This window comes from Scleropages formosus, chromosome 12, assembly GCF_900964775.1.
Source record: "Scleropages formosus chromosome 12, fSclFor1.1, whole genome shotgun sequence".
Classification (NCBI taxonomy): domain Eukaryota; kingdom Metazoa; phylum Chordata; class Actinopteri; order Osteoglossiformes; family Osteoglossidae; genus Scleropages; species Scleropages formosus.
Window position 1 is genome coordinate 7,506,566 of NC_041817.1, and position 22,563 is coordinate 7,529,128.

Consider the following 22,563-nt stretch of genomic DNA (forward strand, 5'->3'; position numbering starts at 1 on the left):
TGTGAAGGAAACACTTCTTTGCCTGCATTGCTGCTTGTTTGTGGATAGTCCCTCAGGATCTACTCAGCTGCAGGCCTCCTTGGAGGAGCACGTTGGTTGCTTGGGTAACAGAGCAGGTCGGTTCTTCTCAGACTGCCAGACTGTTCCGAGGGACAAAATGCGGCTGCATGTTATTGGTCCCTTGAGGGTGTGTCTCTAACCAGCACCACTAAATTAGACATATGGAGAAGTGCCCAAGTAGTGGGAAACGACCCAGCATGTGGCGGTATCTTCAGGAGCCTGGAGCAGAGGACACCTGTGAGCAGAACATACACCTGGGTCTCCAACATAGAGCTCCAGGAGGAAGTGTGTGGTGAAAGCCAATTAAAGGAGGAAACTTCCACGACCCTCTTCTTAGCCGTGTCACCAAGTGCGAAACTGAGAGATGGTTTTTCCACAAGTGCGCATGAACTAGTGAAGCAACATGTTTATGAAGGTTACTCTGTTTGCGTGGATGTTCTTTCTAGTCTCATCTTACCATTTTTTGACCCACTCTGAGCCACTTCTGCCTCGTGTGAATCCAGGATTTTGCTCAATTCCATTTGTTAGTGCCACGTGGTATGAGGCCACTGAAGGTTAACCTGAACATCACTGCCCATCAGCATCCAGCCTTTCTTTCTTCTCATTAGATTGTGCATTTCCAGACTCAAAAGTAGTTTATACTTTATCATGCAATTATGTATTTTCATCAGTCATCTCCTTATCATCCTCCGTGTCTCCATGTATATAGTAGATTTCCAGAACCACAGCTCTGGACAGTATCTGCAGTAATTCTAGTTTATTCGATTTTAGAATCAATCTGTTGACAGTACTTATTCTTGCCGAGTCTGTTTTTTTCTCTCTGCGATGAATACCACGTGATCCTCACTCAGCCACATATCTGAGCTTTGACCGAACCTTTCCCCAGCCACGGTGGCGTGGTGGGTCACTTCTCGGCAGTTTAACTCTCACACAAAGGCCGTATTCACTCGCTTGTTTTCGGCTTTTCTCTTGCGAGCGTGTGCGTGTTTGTGACAAAACCCTGAGCCACACTCATGTGATGTGCACGGTAATTGTGGACCATCTGACGAAGCAGGCGCCGGATGAGCAGTAAACGCAGTCACATTATTGATGACATCATTGCAATAGTTCTGCATCACTAATGACGTTAACCAGCCTTTGAGGATTCACACAAGGACTCAGTTGAGCTCGGGCTCCCACACCAGTTCGAAGAATTCCGCATCAGCACTAAGACATGATGACCAGGCTAACCATGTGACATGTGCACATCCACAACATACAGTACTTGAGGAAACATCAGCTGGGCTACAAACTACATCTAGTGAAATCTTCTTCACTGCCCTGAGCTACATATTCAACCTTCTAGGAACAAGCCAAAACCATATGGCTGTTTAAAAGACCTCATGTGTTTTGCATGAGCCTGTGAAGCGGATGAATTAATGAGGCTTTTGTGGGAGTTGGCCGTATGCAAGAGGATCAAAGTCATGAAGCTAACCGTTAGGAAATGAAAATGAAATGTTTAGATTTCAGGGCAGACAAAACAAAGCAAAAAAGGATACACTACCCTGTTTTCTACATCCTTTCAACGGCTTTGTTGTCATTTATTGGTGATTAAGGAATTTGAGTCAAGTGGTTGGAGATACGCATAACACTTCAGTTTTAATCAGGTGTACAAAAGCACGTGCCTTGTGCTGGAATGTTTATGGTTTCAGTACCCTTGCAGTTTATATTCCTTCAGTTATATGAACTGTGCACATTATTTTTGGAATTAAAAAAGCTCAGGGTACTTCCAAATAGGCAGAATGCACAGCTGCTGCAAAATACAACCTGGAACTCCCCTACTGAATGAAAATCAAGTACTTTGAATATTTCTGGTTTTACAAAGTAAAGAGCTTTTCAACAAATAATTCATTCATCACTACAGTCATCCTCTGTAGAGGAAACTTGTTCCCCAAGAGCACTTGCACATTCCAAAGAGAAAGATTTAGTACAGAGAAGTTCGCAGCTCTGTTGGATCCACCAAAATGCACTTGTGCTTAGTTTTTGCAGTGGACACGTACTTAGGATTCTTAGGCTATTACCGTAGTACTGAAATGAGCAGGAACCAAAAGCCTAGGCCTTTTCAGAGGAGGTGAACCTTTCATTATGCTGCTGTTTCTAACCCCCCGTTAGGATGTAACGGTCACCCAAAGAAATAAAGCAGAATGTGGGAGTTTCAAGGTGTGCATCCTTTATTTATTCTTCATCCATGACCAGATACTGAAGCATTTTCACTTAAAACTATGCAAGAAATAAATCAAAAGTTTTCAGAAAGACAATTTATATTGCATTTGTACTTTGTGCAAACAGCAAAAAAATCTTTTTTTTTTTTTTTTAAATACGCCCAATGATTTATAACAACTTACAATACAGTCCCAAAACTAGTCTTAAAAGTATCTGCAGGCTAGTTGTGTAAATACATACAGAAACACACATCCCACAAAAAATATACTTGCAGGAGTGTTTCAATAGACTTCAGCAGCAGAAGGACACATCAAGCTTCTGGGGTCAATGTCTACCTCTGCTGGACACTTTATAAACAACACATTTTAAAGAGCAGTTGTGGTAAGCAGTTTACATTTGTCGTCGACATTCGACAACAAACATTTCCCCCTTTTATTCGTATTATTTTTAAATCTTAGTTACAATAAATAACACCTACAGATAGACTGGCCCAGCATCCCAAAATACAAGCAAAGTACCATCCTACAGCTTCGTAAAATTCCTCACTCCTCGCAGATCGCTTCAGATAACTTGCCTCTGGCCGGGTGCTGAGGCTGACATAGTTAGTCACTGACAGCACATTGTGGGCATAGTGAGGAGAACTGACCCCGTGCCACACCCATCACAAAGGAGCCTCGACTAGTTTGCAGGGAAGGCATGGTCAGCTTCCTGACTATCAAGATATATCACATCAGAGGGGCTGGGAGGATGATGATGATTATGATTGACTGGGATGATGATGGGATTGACTGGGATGATGATTTTCAAATTTGATGATTACAGAAAGAAAAAAAAATCTAACTGCATTAATGGGATATTCAGAGTTTACAGGTTAGCAGTTTTACAAATACATAAGTATACATACAAGGAAGACAACTGACCTTAGTACAAACAGCACAACGGCACAGGTGAAAATAAGAAATCAGTCCCATAAAAAAATGCACTCATTACTGTTCTGTTTGATTAGCTTGTGCAACCTCCGATATTCAGCCAATTAAGATAATTTCCACAGCTAAGAAGTGAAACAATTAACTGTCCCCTGTGAACAACAGAGCTGTGATGACATGACCTGTTCCTAGAGTCCTAAAGCTGTTGATGTTCCAAATCTTGGTTAACAAATGCTGAAGACTTGGTTCTCGACACACTATAAAAAAAAAAAATTCAGATAAGAAATAAAAGGTTTGAATGGAAGAAGGGGAAAAAAAAAAAGCCATCACCTAAACTGCACTAGTAGGGTTACCCACCTATTCGTAGAGAAATCAAGGTTAACCACCATTTTGGACCATTCACGTTCAGCACAAATGTCTGCCTGCCTACGGATGGCGCTGTCCATCAGTCTACAGGGGTCAGAACTTATACAGAACCAATAGCCGTAAGCAGGAGCTTGGGAGTGTGTAGGAAGTGTTTCCAGAACAACTTAAACAGCAAACCATTAGAGTACTTTTTCAGCAAATCAGAATCCTCCTAGGAATAACAAAATCACATTCTGATATGCTGTTCACTATTGTACAATTGCTTGCATATCATATTTATATCTTGAAAGGGTACTCGTACAATGAAGCTTTACGAAACAAGCGATTTCGACATGTCTGAACAGAGAACCACAGTGACCCTTCCTACAGCCACCAAAGGAAGCGAGTATAAGAAAGGTTCTATCGCAAATAAAATATACTACAGTACCAAGGGTAATGACTTAACCTGTTCACATCAATTAAGGGAATTTCAAACAGTCCAATAATGGGGGATGGGACAAAGTAGAGCATCTGTATGGCAGAAAAGTGGTGTTACCCTCCAGCTTCTGACCTGAAGAACGGCACAAGCTTTATCAATATAAAATTAAATATCTCTCACTCCCAGTGCACCCATGGGAAGAAAATATCATTTGTATGCTTCCATGTGAGATGCTATCAATTATCAAAAAATAAGGCAGGAAAAGTATCCGCCAAACATTTAAAAAGGTAGTTTTGTAACGTGACCTGTCTCAAAGCATAATTTCCCTCCGATACATATTTTAAAACCTCTATACATTTATGTAATTAATCAAAAACTCTTTTGCTGTGCAGATCATAAGAACACCAAGAAAGGAACTCATTGCAACCTCCAATTATTAATAAATAAGGACAAACGGACACGGAACCTGGAAACAGATAAGGTACATTTTCATGTTCTTGCACTTATTAGTGCATGGTGGCAATGAAGATTATTTTTGTTAACTAAATGTTTAAGATGTTTTTAATCAGTAGCACCTCAGTTTTTCCCTATTAAACCATTGCTACTCAAAGACTGAACAAACGCAGAATAAGGGGTCATAAGGCCTTTGTGCTATATTCCCTGTGCCAAAACAGTGCAGCAGCAGTCCCTAATTTTGAAGGGTTATTGCATGATCCAGCTGTTGCACCACAGTGATGTCAGAGGCTGCATCAACTGCTTAAAGTAAGTGGGGATATCTTGTATTGAGTGCATTAGGCTTCAGTGGCTAGATGTACTTGCCCAGAGCCTTGGGAATATGAGTGTGTGTGTCTGTGTGCATGCCTGTTGTCTGGAAGGTTAGGGGTTGGTGGAGCCAGTGGGGATCACTCCAGTGGCCAGCAGCACAATGATGAGGATGATAACCAGCACGATCACAACAATGACCACTATCAGCTTCACGTTCTTCCACCAGTAGGAGCGTGCCACCTTTTGAGACGTGTGCTTAAAGTTCTGAGCCTGGAGAGACACAAAACATGGCCAGAGTCAGTGGGGCAGTCTAGGGTGGCAAGGGCTGAGGAACTAGGAAGAGAGCACAAAGAAGTGAGCAGTCAAGAAGGACCTTTGAAAACAAGTGCAACACAGTGAAGTACTGGAACATAACTAGGTTCAAAACACATGTAGCAGCAAAGAGAGGTCTTCCAGAAGAATGCTCAGGAGAGCAGGGACACAGCCTGTTCAGTCACCTCATGAGAGAAATTTAAAGTAAAAATTTCCCACAGTATTATACTGGAGATACAATAATTGGTACTGACTCAGATGAAGTAGGAACTTTGACACTTAGAATCATAGCAAAACAGCTCAGCCCTTTATGGTCATCTGCTCTCAGCTGGTGTAATCTGTTAAAGTGTCCCAAACACTGGAAATGAAGAATATTTATAAATATGTCTAAAAATAAATAACCCTAAACTCAGAGGTGTTGCTTTTGCTGTTGGTTATAGCTTATACATGCATGCAACTTACCGTTACTTCCCATGTGAGAAAGCATTTCCTACTGCGCCATCATTTACTGTTATTATTCAATACTGCCAAGTGCTGTATTAAGGTACTCGGCACACTGCACTCCTTTTTAGCTGTCAGCCGATGCTCAGTAGCATTCATCTTTCTGCCTATTATTTTTTACAATTTTATTGTTTCGCTGGACACCATGGTTGCTTTACAAGTGTAAACCTTGCTTATAGACATTTTTCTAATTTTAATAGATTTAAGCAATGTCTGTAAATCGCCGGTGACCTGCTCTTGGTAAATATATCGCACATTCTCCATAATACAGCACATTTAAGTAAAAAAGTAAGAAGGAACATAAGGAATGAGCGAGTAAATGGGAGAGTAAAGCAGAGGGAGACAAAACACTAACCCCAGCTTGCAGGTCCTCCGTTTTGCCCATCAGATCATCCAGCCGCTCCCCTCGCGCTAGGATACGGTCCACATTTTGGGTCATGATGTCCTTGACCCCATCTACTTGTGACTGAAGAGTCTTAACCCGGTTCTGATGCACAGCCACCTCACCTTGTTCCTGTCAGAGAGTGATAGTTGCGGGGTTGATATCAGAGAGACATGAGCAAACATGGAGAGAAGAGGTTGGCAGCAGAGCTGTCTCACACCATGAGACAAAAGCTGCTGCTGCAGACTCTGGCATGCAATATCTTTACTAATAAGATACATACAGTATAGCAGCTGTGGCAAAACACTCAGAATGCTCCAATAAAGGAAACTGGATTCAAGAAGCTACAGGCAACAGAGAAGGAGTCACAAACATCTCCACACTTCTCCACTACTATGGCTCTAGTCATTCATTTATCAGACACTTAATTTAACAGATGGTATAAATACTGTCGCTCTGACACAGGTGAACATTTGAAATTTCCTATGACACTATACTTTTTTAAAAAAAAAAAAAGCCAAGAGCAACTGAATACTTTTAGAGAGCTGAATGCAAAAGTGCATTACCACTAAGCTCAATGTGATCAAATCAGCCTGCTGTGTCATCTAAGGACCTAAGATTACTCAAGGTACCAGAAGCAAACTTTATGCTGCTAAGGGTTGCCTTAAACTTTCAGTATGTCTTCATATAAACCCTTGGAGTCACTGAGACAAAACCATTTATCAATGCTGACATTCAATAATGATTCTGAACTTGCCCAGGGGAATGATGGGTGCAACAAGTGACCATTTCAGCATGAGTGCAATCACCTAATCCACTATATAGTTACAGCTTTTTGTCTGCTGTGCATGTGATAGCTGCAAAAACAAACAAGTAAAAATACAATTATTTACCTATTTATACAGCAGGGTAAGTCGCTTTGGAGAAAAGCATCAGCTAAATGAAAAAGTGTAAGTGGTTCTATTAAAAGCTTGCTGCTGAAACTCTGTTCACAATGAGATACTAAGTGCAACTTAAAAACAAGAAGTTCTTAGCAAGCAGCTCATAAGCGGCAGCGTGAAAAGATGCTTAAAAAAACAGCACTGTTGCGCTGATAAAGAATGTGGGGCCAAGTTGCACATTTTTGCATATTTTATTGTACAATACAGTCTAGTGTAAGAACATCTGTTTATATGCACTTAATGTACATCACACTGAATCTATACAAATTTTTATTACCAGAAATCTAGTGGTGCTTGAAAGTATGTGAACCCTTTAGAATTCTCTATTTCTTCAGAAAAATCACCTAAAATATCAGATTTTCACACAAGTCCTAAAACTAGATAAAGAGAACCCAATTAAACAAATAAGACAAAAAACATTATACTTGTTCATTTATTTATTTGGGAAAATGATCCAATGTTATATATCTGTATGGCAAAAATATGTGAACCTTTACTTTCAGTAACTGGTGTGACTCCCTTGTATAGAAATAACTGCAACTAAACATTTCCGGTAACTATTCCGGTAACTAGTCCTGCACATCGGTTTGGAGGAATTTCAGCCCATTCCTCTGTACAGAACAGCTTCAACTCAGGGATGCTGGTGAGCTTCTTCACATGAACTGCCCACTTCACATCCTTCCACAACATTTTTATAGGATTAAGGTCAGGTCTTTGACTTAGCCATTCCAAAACATTAACTTTTTTCTGCTTTAACCATTCTTTAGTGGAAAAACTGAATGACCAACTTTCTCTGGAGTTTCAGGTCACAGACAAATACCCAGACATTCTCTTGTAGAATTTGCTGGTACAATTCAGAATTCATCGTGCTATCAATAATGGAAAGCTCTCCTGGTTCATAAGCAGCAAAGCAGGCACAAATCATGATACTGCCACCACCATGTTTCACAGATGGGATAAGGTTCTTATGCTGGAATGCAGCGTTTGGCATTCGCCAAACATAACGCTCCTCATTCAATCCAAAAAGCTCATTTTGGTCTCACCCATCCACAGAACATTCTTCCAATAACCTTCTGGCTTATCCACGTGGTCTTTAGGAAACTGCAGATGGGCAGCAATGTTCTTTTTGGAGAGTAGTGGCTTTCTCCTTGCAATCCTGCCATAACCACCTTTGTTGTTCAGTGTTCTCCTGACGGTGGACTCATGAACACTGACATTAGCCAATGCAAGAGAGGTCTTAGATGTTACCGTGGATTTCTTTGTGACCTTACAGACTGTTAGATGTCTTGTACTTGGTGTGATCTTTGTTACTTGACCACTCCTAGGAAGGGTTAACAATGGTGTTGAATTTCCTCCATCTGTACACGATCTGCCTGACAGCAAACTGGTGGAATCCAGATTCTTGAGAAATAGTTTTGTAACTTTTTTCAGCCTGGTTAGCATCAACAACACTTTTGAGGTTCTCAGAAATTTCTTTGCTCAAGTCATGACACACTCCCACAAACCTGTGTTGTGAAGACCACACTATGATAATGAAGCCCCGGATTTCTGTTCTTGAAATAAGGCAGGGCCTCCCCCATTCACACCTGATCAAAGAGAGATCCTAAATTCATCCTAAAAGTTCACAGACTTTTGCCACACACAGATATGTAACACTAGATCATTTTACTCACTAAACAAGTATAATGTTTTTGTCTCAATTGTTTAACTGGGTTCTCTAGTTTTAGGACTTGCATGAAAATATGATCAGGTTTTAGGTTATTTATGGAGAAATAGAGGAAACTGTAAAGGGTTCACAAACTTCCAAGCACCACCGTACTTTTACCATTGTAGCACAAGGATATGAATGACTTGTAGACGAAAGTAGGTAAACAACACAGCAAAAACTCATCCCTCCTCCTTTTCCCGTGGTTAGTGCTCTCTGGTCTGTGCGTGCAGGAACAGGACACACCCAGTTCAAACCGCTAGAGAGGTGAAACACATGCATAGGTGTCTCCAGGAGACAGAATAACTCTCGCCAGTTCCCTAACTCCTGACTCCACCTCCAGTGCACCTCCTCCCTGTGCCAGGCAGAGTGTAGACCTGCCTCCAACAAATGGCTGAAGATCATCAGATGACTCCTCACGCACAAGAGAATGTTCCCAAACAACAATGGCAGCCCAACATGCCATACCTTCCTTTTTCAAAATGACTGCATCAAATAAATGCTTAAGATGAGTCAGATAAACAATAGGCCATTTGAACTTAGAAACTGGAAGTGTCAGTCCATGTTACGTGTCTGTCATCAGACTTGTTGGATAAACACAAAGCACAGAATGTAGATGGTAAAAACAAGTAAAATAAACATTTCTACTCAAAATGTTCCATTAAAACACAGAATTACAACACCGTTAATTCCTAATATCACAGCTTAAAGACCTCCACTTTCTACAGGCTAGCTGAGTGGTAGACTGTATAGCCACAAAACCAAGAGGTGTAAGCTGATATTTGCTACACTCCTGAACCAGATGCAGTATGAGAGGTCTTCAATCTTCTCGGGGGGGGGGATTCAAAAAAAATTCCTTCACCACACTCTGGACAAATGGCAGCTTAAAATTCTTCTGCAGACTGGACTTGTATTATGCAAATCCTTTGTTCGTTCTCCATTGCAGAGCATCAGCCAATGTGGCCACACTCACATGAACAAAGGTGCCCTTTAAGGAGAACTCTAAAACTTAAACTGGCACCTGCCCGCCTGAAACAGAGCTTTACTGGCATCACCGTGGGCCTTTATGTTCCAACGTAGCTCAGACAGCGCCAACCATGGTATATGAACCTAGGACACAGCCTGCGTGTAACCATGGCTTTTGCAGCAAATCCTTGGATACACATAAAAGATACTGTAATGCAGGACAGTTTTGCACAAAGCATAACTGTACTCATGTGTTTACTCTGCCTGTTTGTTACTTGCAATCCTTCTTTAGTCCCTTGACATGATAGCCAATGGCCATGTTGTGATTTAAGCGGTGGCATTAGAACGGAAAGATCATTCCAAACAGCCCCTTCTCATTTCTAGATGGAGGGGTTTCTGGCTTTTCTAGCGGTCTGAATCGTCGCAACGGACGTACTGCCTCCTGTTAGAGGGGTACAATAATATGTGTTCTAGGACCAGCGGGCTGCACAGGGGGTTAGGAGCTCTTGTCTAAGTCTGAAGGTCCTGCCTGTGAATCCCCTCCTGTTGTAATAACACTAATGAAGGTACAGTACTATAATATCCTGATGTACATGGGTACATTACTATAGAGATGCTTAAAGGTACCAGTGAAATAACGTTTATTGATTTGCAATAAGAGTCTCTGGCCTTCAAGCAACCCATCTTTGGGGAAAATCCTTGGGACTCTTGGTTGGTTAAAAAGGTGTCAAGTAAATATAAATAAAGTCAAACTCCCCATACAAAGGCAAGTTGGAAGTGTTTTAAAGAAGCACAAATATTATAATAAGCAGCGATGTGCTTAAGACTGAGAGGTTCCTCGTTTCTGTCTTTGCAGACAGACACGGCCTCGCATTTCTTCCTCAAACACACTCCCGTTGAGGAAGTTTTGCCCGCTTAAATGTACTTAAACGACAGACAAGCGCTGTCGAGTGAAACAACATGATCGCTCGCAAAACGGCCCCGTGCAGCTAAGTTTATACTGATGATGATATATTTACTGATGGTTCGTCTCCGCGCAAACCGGGCAGGCGCGCGCGCGAGCTCGCGTGTGTGATTTGTACCTGTGTATTTGCATCGTGCCGACCTGATAAAGGTTTTTTTCAGTATCGAGTTAAATAACTGTAATGGTAGCACCGAACAATATTGAGTTATTTTGATGTCACCAATCTGCCACCACCAGTGTACGAAACTCTCTTCTCTTCACGACTTGTTGCCTTGCGTTTCTGGTTTGTCCACAACTTGACTCCGGTCGTGTTCAAATTCCTGCTGCGGCCGACAGAGAGAGCCATGATTCGTTCGCAATCAGTTTACCTGAAAGCTCGCAGCAGCATTACTTCGACGACGTAAAAGAAGAATATAAATATATTATCAGCAACAGTACACGACACGACGTCGCTCAAGGAACAATTTCGGAAAAGTACAACAACTGACTCATAACCGTGTGTTTGAAAATGGGTGACATGTCATTGCTGAGCAGAAACACAAACAGAACACTCGCGTTGTTGTGGCAACTTTTTTGCGAAGTAAACTTACCACGTCTGCCATGGTGTACTTTTTCTAAGTTTGTGGCAGAAGCAAGAAACGCCGCCGTCCCTTTCGCCCTTCGAGATCTACGCTTCCTGACGTCACACTCCTCCGCTCACAAAGTCAGGTTTTCCACGCCGTTTTGCTGCTGCTTCTCCTTCTCCGCTCGCGCTCGACAACCGCTCTCCGCTTCCTGCTTCTCTTTCTTTCCGAATTCCTTCGCGTCGGCCCTCCTCGCGCGGCTTCTGTTCCGGTTACTACCCCTATACGCCTGGCGGGGGCGCAGTCCTACCTATATGGGCCTGTCGAACCGGTCCCGCTTCAGCCCTGAGGGCGCCTCAGTCCATGGTGCGCGGCCCTGCTTCCTCTTTCCACCTGCCTGCCTGCCTGATATTTATTCACTTAGTTATTTATCTGTCACTTTTCACCAAAGCCACTTATGTTAAGCTACTTTAAGTGATTTATCCATTTATACAGCTAGGTACTTTTTTACTGGAGTAAGGGTACTGCAGCTACTCTAGCAGGAGGTGGCATTCAAACCTTGGACCTTCGAGTGGAAAACATTAGTTCTAACCACTGCACCACCTATACCAGCCTCCCCAACCCCTGTTTACTGTCATTAAGTGTGTACAGTGGCAGCTATGGGCCCTACGCTGCTGGAATAAACACGTGTGTCCCCAGCAACAGGTGAATTGCCTGTTAAAAAAAAAAATAAAATAAAAGGTTAAGAGAGGAGAGTAGAATCCGGCGGCTGACTGTGTCGAATGCCGCAGACAGATCGAGGAGGGTGAGGACCGAGGAGAGGGAGGCGGCTCTAGCGGCTTGGAGAGCATCACATACCGCCAGAAGGGCCGTCTCAGTGGAGTGACCAACTTTGAAAGCAGACTGATAACCATCGAGGAGACGGTTCCGGGTGAGGAAATCAGACAGCCGATCACAGGCCGCCCGCTCTAGGGTTTTAGACAGGAAGGAGAGGAGAGAGACCGGTTTGTAATTTTCAACCAGACTGCGATCCAGGGAGGGTTTTTTTTTAATAGAGGTGAAATTAGAGTGGTTTTGAAGGCATCTGGGAAACAGCCAGAGGAGAGCGAGGAGTTGTTGATCTTAGAGGTGAAGGTGAACAGTTGCGGGGAAATGTTCCGTAGGAGTGACGATGGGATCGGGGCAAGCGAGCAGGTGGTGGCTCTGCGCAGTATCGTGAGGTCTGAGATTTCTGATTCGGAGAGCGGCTTGAATTCGGAGAGGATAGCCTCGCAGGGAGGTCTAGCGTGAACCGGGCAGGTTGATGCCGAGAACTTGTCAATGATTGCTTTGACTTTGTCTCAAAGAACAATGCAAAGTCGTCAGCAATGAGAGAAGAGGGAGGAGGAGGTGGCGGGGGGCACAGAAGGGATGAGAAGGTTGCAAAGAGTCTGTGTGGTTTTTTTAGATGCAGACTGTATTTTGTTGTGGAAGAAGGAGGTTTTAGCTGAAGGGACAGCAGATTGAAAAGCAGCTAAGAGTGACTGGTAGGCAACCAGGTCCGATGGAGTTTTGGATTTACTCCATCTTTGTTCTGCAGCCCTCAGTTTGGTCCTGTTAGCACGTAACGTATCACACAGCCATGGGGTAGCAATGGGGCGTGCTGGTCTAGAAGACAGAGGACAGAGAGAGACAAGGGAGGAAGATAAGGCAGAGAGGAAAGTGTCATCATCTGTAGATAGATCTGAGAATTGTGGAGCAGAAGGGAGAGCGGCAGAGTAGCAGAGGCAAAGCAGGAAGGTGAGAGAGATTTTAAGTTGCGGCGAAAGGTGACAACGGGAGCAGAAAGAGGCGAGGAGTTAGTGGTGAGGCAGGGTTGAAAGGAAATGAAGAAGTGGTCAGAGACATGCAGCGGAGTGACAGAGAGGACGGAGCAGCCACAATGGTGGGAAAATACAAGGTCAAGACAGTTGCATGCTTTGTGAGTAGCAGGGGATTGGGACAGGGAGAGATCGAAGGACTGTAGGAGCAACAGAAGGCCGATTGCATGAATGTCATCAATATGCAGGTTGAAGTTACCCAGGAGAATCAACGGAGCGTTGTCCCCTGGCAGAGAGCTCAAAAACATGTCAAGGTCATCCAAGAAGCAGCCGAGAGGGCCTGGAGAGCGATATAGAACAACCACAACAAGAGTGATTGGGGCAGTGATAGAGACAGCATGCCATTCAAATGAGTACAGATCATGCAAGTGAAGAGGAAGAATAGAGTATTCCCACCGGGGAGAGATGAGCAGGCCTGTGCCTCCACCTCTGCTGGAGGAACGAGGGGTGTGAGAGAAGGAGTAGTTAGTGGAGCAAGCTGCGGGTGTGGCTGAGTTGTCTGGAGTGATCCAGGTTTCAGTTAGAGCCAGGAGGTCCGCTGAGAGATGGGAGGCGTAGGCTGGTATGAAGTCAGCCTTTCTCACAGCGGACTGGCAGTTCCAGAGTCCCATGGAGAAAGTAAAGCAAGATGGAAGGTTTGACAGGTGAGGATAGACCAGGTTATTAACTTGAATTAACAACACCTAAAAAATTGCCCTGCTTGAGTTGTGTCTGGGTTGGGTGGGGTGTTGTATTGTATTTCCTGGTGGTAGCTGGTAGAAAAGATCCCCAGTAGCGCTTCCTGGCACACTGTAGTGGAATGAACTGGTGGCTAGAGAGGCTCCAGGACAGTTCTCTGCAAAGAGGGTGGAAAGAACTGGTCATAATGGGCTCTAGTTCTCCCACCATCATCCTCTCTGCCACCACCTCCAGTAGGCCCATGGTCAGTACTGTGATGGAGCTTCCTTATGAGTTTGTTCAGGCATTTGGTCTCATCTGAACTAAGCCTGCTTTCTCAGCAGGCCACAGCAGAGTGGTAGAACATCTCCAGCAGCTTGCTGCATACATCGAAGGACCTGAAATTCCTCAAAAAGTAGTTTGCTCTGGCCTTTCTTGTGTTGTTCAAGTGAACCCCTAGGTACTCGTAGCTCTGCACCACCTCCACCTCCAGCTTCTCCTCCTGTAAGAAGATTGATCTCAGGGGCTCCCAAATGTGCTGGAAATCTACCACCAACTCCTTTGTCTTAATGATGTTGAGGTGCAGGTGGTTCTTTCCACACTGCAAGACAAAGCCCTTTACTAGCCTCCTGTGCTTGGAATCATCTCCATTATTGATTCACCCTATGATAGAGGGGTCATTGCAGAAGTTCTGAAGGTGGCATGAGCCAGTGTTGTATTGGCAGTCTGTTGTGTAGAGGGTGAACAGAAGAGGAGACAGAACGATTTCCTGAGGCGCCCCAGTGTTGCTCACCACAATCTCCGATACGCGGTCTCCGAGCCAGATGAACTGTCTTCTATTGGTCAGTCAGTCGATCCAGGAGCACAATTCAGGAGACTGTGGAGGCCTGAAGCTGCATTGCCCTGAGCTTGTTCTCCAGTTGGGCAGCTGGAAGGTGTTGAAGGCATGAGAGAAGTCAAAGAACATGATTCTCATTGTGGTGCCAGATTTGTCTATGTGGGAGTGTGCTCTGAGAAGCATGTGGGTCAGAGCATCGTCCACACCTATGTGTTCCTGGTAGGCAAACTGCAGAGGGTCGAGGTCATCAGAGACCTGGGGACAGAGCTCTTTCAGGACCAGTCTGTCAAGTGGCACCATTTATTTTTAGATTTAAATTACTAAAATATATAACTAGTCTCTAAGTTGATGAATCATAGGTGGATTTAGGTTCATACAGAAAGTATTTAAACAAAAAAAAACTTGGAATTTCAGCCATATCCCCACCTGCTCAATGACACAATCACAGCTCTGTACATCTGTACACATGGTCCTCAGATCTCTTCTCCAGGACCTTCAGCCCATCCATGCAGCTGCTGTTCTCCAACACTAGCAGTACTTCTTTTCTAATCAAGTAATCTTCAAACCTTTTATGAAAGGATGTGTTCAGTCTCAATATACATTTAAGAACACAAGCTGAAATGATTGACTCTCCCTAAAATTTGGCTGTATCACAGTAAAGTCACCAGTCACCCCTTCTAGAAAAAATTGTTTAAATAACTATAGAGACCATTAAATAATTATATAGTGATGTTCTAATTGACTTGTTACAGTTTCATTTCATGTTCTACTGTTGGTAATATCCAAACTGACAAAAGTAAACAGAGGAATACTGAATATGTAGTTCTTCTCGGAACTTGTCAGCTGATAACCTGACTCCACCCAGCAGCCCCAGACGTCATGCTGACGCAGCTGGACCCACTTCACAGCAAACCAGTTTCATTCAGACTAACTCTTCAGCAGACAACAGAAAAAATTCTGAAAAAGACCTGGGAAATATAAAGGTCTTACTCTGTATTTTCTGCCAGCTTTCTAGTAAAATTAATTCCAGTGACAGTATTGCCATTTGTCCTATATAGCTGTGAACTACAATCAATAAAAGACCAAACATTTAAAAACATATGCTTTATTTAAAATATACAGAGTAAAATAATATGGACAGAAGTGGACTAATACTCTACACACAGTATATAAAGCAAGAGGTGGCTGTAGGTCTAAGAATGAATAGGCAGTGACCAGAGTAGAAATGTATAGACTGTACACATTTAAAGAAATTTATGGGGCAGGTAGAGAAGTTGAAGTACTCAGACCAGGGAAGAGTCAATGATTAACAGTTAAAAAGAAAATAAAATCACAGCTTGATAAAAATTAAGCTTTTCGCAAAGGTCCCACCATGTACAACACTGATAAGAGTAAGAGTTAGGAAAATGTTATTAAAAAAAACAAATTTCAGTATCTACTCAGTTGTCAACATCACTTTAATGGCCTTGCTTGATGATGATATCTGACATGTCATCCACTTTAAGGAGCTCCAAATTCTGTAACAGGAACAGGAGAGTTACTGCAATCAGAACATTCAGTTGTATGCCTATTCAATTAAATTTGGTCAGTCGAGATAGATTATAAAACCCCCAAGTAATTTACCTTGTCTCTGCAATAAAATTATTAGAACCTTTTGAAATCATAGGTGTATTTCAATAAATCAGGATACAGATTAGTGCCAGGTACTTCTTAAAATTTGTAACTACTACTTTTTATGTAACATCCATATAAAAACTAAAGCAAAAGTCTACCTGCAATTCAAAGTACTATTCAGCTTTGGTCATGATTCTACTTATGGTCTTTACTGAACCAATTTAACTCCCTTTCCACTGGAACTAGCCCAAAAACCTATATCTAAAAGAGTGGAGGACTAGAATACAAAGTACTACAGTAGTTCTGTACATGGATGCGTACCTTCTCATTTGCTAGGTGTAACAAGGCCACAAACGCCAGAGGTATTGATAGATTCTGAGCCATACTGGAGGGCAACCTGTAGGGAAATTGGCATTTATTCAAATTTGAGATTTATTCATATTTGCCCTGTGTTGCCGGGTAGGCTCCGGTTCCCCGTGACCCCGTACGGGACAAGCGGTTCTGAAAATGTGTGTGTGTGTGTGAGAATATGAACTTAAGGTTTAGCTGATATAACCTATACACAACAAATATTCCATGAAATGCTGTATATGTAACAATCCAGACAGCAATATTTTTCTTATGTCCTCTGCTTCATCTGAAAGTGCAGATATTTATTTAAAAAAAAAACAAAAACAAAAACTTAAGTACAAGAACATAAATGTGAATTTTCAGTACCTCTGAAAGAGGGTCTTAGTAGTCTTGCTAAAAGCTTTTTCCCCAGAGACATTGCCTCCCTCTGTGTTTTCCACCTCCTGCTTGGGACATGACATGGTTAATGGAGACAAGGGAGAATATACAGGGAAATGTGGATGGAAGCCAAGAGTAAGGCAGAGAAAGGGCAAAAACGTTAAAGTACAGCAGGGATGCATGTAGAGCAGTAGGAAGAACCGGAAGACATGCATATTAATGCTGTATACAGGGAGAATGACCTTTACTGGCTTGTCAAGACAGTCTGTCAGCAGGCGCCACATGGTGTTCTTCAGTTTCTTCATGTCCATCTTCTTGGCTGTCTTTGCATAATTTATCTCCATTTTCTTAACCTGAAAGGGAATTGCACAAGAAAAAAGAATATAATACCTGTAACACAGGGGTCAGTGACAGCCCTCTTTCATGACTGTATATTAATTACAAGAGTAGTGCAAAACTCTGTCCTTGCCAGAATGCTATTTAGTTCGTTACACCCCTTACCTTGTATGGTTCTGGCACCAAGTTGTCCTCCCTGTAGGTGGAGATGTTATCGCCATCTTGTGAAGAGCAAGGAATTTCTTCAGTGAAGGGTTGCAAAGTTGCTTCATATTCTTCTGCCCCTCCAAGCTCCTCGGTGTCATCATCACTCTGTCCACCCTGTAGAAGCAATATTGCATGCATTTCTGCAGCTCGGCAATATTGGAGGACAGTGACATTTTGCGCACTGAAGAGCGACGACTGAGGAGTAAGAGAGGTGCACTGTCCTCACCTGTAGGCCAGGGCAGAAGTTGGCAGTGTCATTTGCGTTGTTGTAGTTGTAGTCTCCAATGGCCTCACCCAGCTCTCCTGATACTCTCTTTGCTCCTTGCTTACATAACTGCAGACAACACGCATAACATATGAATTAGTGTAAGCCAAACACAAAGTACCACTTTTCTTTGTAGAGTACATGGTTAGGAAGGACTTACTGTGTTAGAGGGCTTGAAGCTGAGCTGGGACAGTGTCTCTGGAGGATAGTGGAAATCGGCCGGCAGAGTTGTCTTCTTATTGCAGGTGTGCAAGGCAGACTTGTTATTTGTGGTCGCTGCCTGGGAATAGTAGTGTAGAGCTGAGTAACTGTGAGACAGTGAGGCCTAGTGTTGCAGTGACAAATCAAAGCAGGATCCTCGTTATTCAATCTACTGCAGGTACTAGAATATTAACATTAACATTTTGAACAATGATCAAATTGGACCAAATTTTTTTTTTAAATCTATTATTTCATAAAATGTATGGTGTAGTAGACTACATGATTCTGATGGTATGTAATAAAGAACAGAAAGCAAGGACACACCCTTGTGGTGCGGAAATAGGTATCAAAGTTAATTTCTTTGTCAAAGTCGAGCTCAAAGATCTTTTTTGGCTTTCTCTTCTGGTTTTCCTTGTCAGAAACATGATCCTCTGGAGAAGTAAACAAAAAATGAAATTTTATGGTAAGCCCTCAGGAGATGCTTTTAGAACAAGCCAGATTAATGGAAAAAGTAATTAGGACACAAACCACACACGCACATTTACTTATAAATAAACAAACTCTCTCACATACACCACATACTTACGTTTGTGGCGGGGTTTGAAGCGCCAGTAGCCAGGACCGGCCCACATGGCCATAGTCCTGGGGCTAAAGTAAGAATATTCCCTGGGCTGGGAGGAGAGCTGCAGACACATGGTAGTGATGTCCCCTTTCCCGATCGCAATCACATCCCTGAATACAGAAGACTATTAGCCATCACATGCAGCAGGAAGCAGAAAAACAGCTTGGTGGTTTCTCAAAGAATGTCACTTAATGCTTTAAAAAAAAAAAAAAAAACTTGTACAATACACAAATGCAAGCGTAATTATTAAAATGTCTCTTACATCCTTTAAGCACATGAGTTTAGATGCCAGAATGAATCTCACCGTCCTTTCCCTAGAGGTGTCATTGCACAAGCTTCCTTATGATCCCTGGGACCCTCCTCGCCATCATCCTGACCCATCTCACAGTCATCCGCATCAAAGTCATCTCCAAAGTCCTGGCAATCCCTTTCTTCTGGTTCTACTTCTGCATTCACGTCAAATGCATGCTGTCCCAGCTTCATCTTCTCTAGAAGTTGGTTTATTGTCTAGTGGGACATGGGCAAAGGGGGAGATGCATCTGCAAGAAACTGAAATGTAACTAAACTGATGACATGTGTGAGGGAATGTTGACTCTCACCTGGTCAGGATTCCTTCTGGTGAAAGAGAAATCTTCCAGAGAGGGGCAGATGGAGCTCTTATCCTGAGACAGTTGTAGACCACCTGCCAACACATCGCAAAATATTATTGGCTCAGGAGGCATGAGAAAGTAAAAATGAGCAAAAAGATGCTGAGAGGCTTACCTTTGAAGGGTTGTGCTGGGACATACTTTGGGGGTGACGGGGGGCTGGGTGGCGCTGACCGTAGTAGGGTGAGATAGGAGGGGAAGAGCAGCTCACAGTGGTTGTCTTCACTGAACAGCACCGACAAGAAGACACCTGCTGTACTGCTCTCATCAAAGGAGGATGCCATACGCTGAAACATGGGGTCCACCTGTTGACAGAGACAAGAGCATCAATGACTGTTCTTAGATTGGACAAACAGTGTTACATACATTTGGAAACTGCCTCCCTCCCTGTTACCTCACACTTCCTCTCAGACTCAGCACTGTTGATGTTGCTCAGGTTCTGCTCAACAGTCTTCTTTGGGGGCCTCTTCTTCTTTAGAGCCTGCTTTGTTGCTGTCTCTCCACCTTCACTTCCAGGCTCATCTTCTCCATCTTCTGCATCCTTCTCTGTCAGCCCAGACCAAGAAATTAGTTATACACCTTACAAAATTCAGCTTGAAACTAAAGCTAAACATAAAGGCTTATTTCTGGAGCTGACCTACTCACCCTCTCCAGACTTAGTTTCCGAACCCAGACCACCCAGGACTCTGTAGGCATCTGCATGAACTGCATCAACTCTAACTGCGTAAATCTTTGTGCTAGCATCCAAAGTTCCTGCTGCCACCTGAGAACAAACAAACAACTCATGAAATAATGTGGAACAAGCACACTGCAACACATAACACTGAATGCTACACCTAAAAATCATCACAGTCCTTTAAACGGCAGAGATGCACAGATGCACTAAACTCAGCTGCTTTTCTTCCTTGAAGACTGTATTTATTCTGTATTGCTCTGACATAACTTGGAAAGCCAATAGCTTGTAACTGTAGAAATGTGTACTCTTTAATCCTGAGACTAAGAACAACACAAAGTTTCGCTGTACCTTGAAGTTTGTGAGTTCAGAATCCTTCTGTTTAAGAATTTCAGCCATGTAATCGATCAGATGCAGACCAAAGGCATTCTTGGTAGTTATTTTCTAAAGGAGAAGACAGTATGTAAATTTCAGTAGGCAGTCTGGTAAAAATCAGTGCAAGAATACAATGCAAATAATAACAGTTAAGGTTTAACATAAACATCACACATGTAGATAAAAAAAACACCACTGGTATTACACATGTCCTGCTTTCTCTAAGCACTCATTTCCTAAGTATAAGAATGGTACTCACATTCTCTGTAGAGAGTTTAATGCAGGTGGAGTAGTGCTCAGAAATCTGTGCACTTGACAGCTTGGGAACAGCAGCAGGGGTTCCTGAGACACTGAAGAGAGAAAACAGGCAAACACAGAGAATAACCAGAGATTGCAATTTTAACATCTCATGAATAATTTGAGGGAAGTTGGGTTGCAACCATTTGTGCAGCATGTGTGCATATGTATGAAGTCAGGGTTGCCTAACCTGTGTGCAGGAGAATCGGTAACTGAGGCATCCAATGCTCCTTGGAGATCCATAACCCTTGACCTGCGCCTTTGCCGCCTCTCTGTCTCGTCATCATTGCCAGGGAAGGCAGCCAGGACTGGGGTGCTGCTAAGGATGGAGCCCTTCATCGCTAGGGATGGTGAAGCCCACTGATGTGCACGAGAGGTGGGGGTGGAGGTGGCACTCATGTCGCTGCCTGCATAATTTACAACAACTCTAATATTTATTTGGATGACAGACATTTGAATTTAAGGCAAACATAAACATCTGACATTTAAACACCAGATCTGTAGTCACAGGGCCGTGTGTATGTGTGTGATTAGTGATGGACAACGTGTCCATCACTGATTACACACACGGCCCTGTGACCACAGATCTAATTAGCCATTTATAAAGAAAGATTTGTGTATGTATAAACACACACACTTCCTTTTAACAGCGCTTAAAAAAAAACTTTTACTACATATACAGTATTTGACACGTATGATGAATAATATAACTGTTCCTTGTAAATACATGAAACCTGTTCATTTTTCCAGCAGGTACTTATTCCAGTTACGACTGTTGCCTAACAATTTATCTGTAGCTGGTCCAAATCCCACTCCTACCGTAGTACCCCTGAAAAACATACTTACCATGAACTGATACTGTACAAGTATCCAGCAATATGAATGGGGAAAAATATATATGACAATATTATGTTATATATAAAAAAACTTATTGTATAACACTAAGTCATACTGGCCAAAGGTGTCAGCAAATTAATTGTTATTATTGTAATAATATAAACACACTAAGACTATAAATAAAATGTGGGGCAAAATGAAAAGGGTAAACTGAAAGATTCAGAAAAGTAGGTAAATGAAGTACAGGTCATATATAAACACTGTCCACGAGAGCAGTGCGGACTGCGCATGTGCGCCGCTGCGTCTTCACACCGACACGCTCACTGACTGACGGCTGTACAAACAACATGTAAATAGAACTCTCGTGTCTGTCAGCATCCTTTCTGACAAACGAGCAAAAGACAACCTCGTAGAACTGCGGTCGACACACTTTTCTGGAACGTCTTATAAAAGAAGAGAGGTTCGTTCGGAACCCTCGCCGGGCGGTCGGTCCCTTTTAATCTCGTCAAAAAAGCGAAAGACCGGCGTTGTCGACGTGCTGGAACAAATCATGTCTATAAATAAATTTCCAACGAAATAATATTGTAATTTAGTTCAATGAAAGCTGTATACCCTCACGTAAAACTGTGTCATAAGTAGCAATATACATATTTTTTTTATTTTAAGAACAAAGTTTACGACGTGCCGTGTGCGGCGAGTCGGAGTCGAACGAACGTCTCACTCAGTGACACCTACGGTCGGACCACCTTCGCCGGCTAAACATAACAATTCTTACCTTAACCGATATGCTTCTGTTAGTTATGGATTGTTTTTAAAAAATAAAAAAGGTTAAAATGAACTATATAACAGATACTAGGCACCTTTCTTATCTCCCTTATTTCTTTTCCTAGCGAATCTCCGTTTGAAATTTTGCGCCGAACGGTTTACGTATTCCACGTGACTCCTCTTAGCGTGTACGTCAGACGTCACATTGACGCAACGTCAAATTACGGAAATGATGTGTGTTTTTCATTTTCCGTCCACCCGTGTACAATATACCGGGTGGAAGGGATTCATATGTTCTTATTTGATTTTAATTATTCTTGTTCTATATAATATAATATAATATATTGGGTTAAACGATAGTTGTTTTATTAACTGAGATTATACAATTTTTTTGGATAAGCTAATTAAAAATGTTGACAAAGTTTAAAAAGATGTATGTATGCTCATTCTTGCGTTTACAGAAATTTTAAAGATTCATGGTGTTTGGTGCATGAAATTGGACACGGGGAGATTGCATACTTACAGTTATGATTATTTCTTCCCAGTAATAATACGGTTATTGCCAGCTAC

At 42.5% G+C, this 22,563-nt stretch overlaps 2 protein-coding genes across 2 annotated transcripts; both read right to left on the bottom strand.

Annotated features, from left to right (window-relative positions):
- Positions 1–2,230: 2,230 nt before the first annotated feature.
- On the bottom strand, positions 2,231–11,316 carry vamp8 (vesicle-associated membrane protein 8 (endobrevin)). The gene is made up of 3 exons (XM_018762481.1): positions 11,099–11,316; positions 5,906–6,064; positions 2,231–5,007 (listed from the first exon to the last, which is right to left on the bottom strand). Exons 1-3 carry the CDS (start codon positions 11,108–11,110, stop codon positions 4,849–4,851), a joined length of 330 nt encoding a protein of 109 aa, XP_018617997.1. The 5' UTR covers positions 11,111–11,316; the 3' UTR covers positions 2,231–4,848.
- A 4,295-nt stretch (positions 11,317–15,611) lies between these two features.
- ncaph (non-SMC condensin I complex, subunit H) lies at positions 15,612–22,159 on the bottom strand. The gene is made up of 18 exons (XM_018762485.2): positions 22,004–22,159; positions 20,582–20,798; positions 20,354–20,444; positions 20,071–20,163; positions 19,692–19,809; positions 19,441–19,592; positions 19,162–19,351; positions 18,993–19,081; positions 18,704–18,906; positions 18,364–18,509; positions 18,102–18,208; positions 17,737–17,856; positions 17,538–17,645; positions 17,270–17,425; positions 17,011–17,121; positions 16,757–16,833; positions 16,361–16,436; positions 15,612–15,942 (listed from the first exon to the last, which is right to left on the bottom strand). Exons 2-18 carry the CDS (start codon positions 20,788–20,790, stop codon positions 15,883–15,885), a joined length of 2,106 nt encoding a protein of 701 aa, XP_018618001.2. The 5' UTR covers positions 20,791–20,798; positions 22,004–22,159; the 3' UTR covers positions 15,612–15,882.
- Positions 22,160–22,563: the final 404 nt, after the last annotated feature.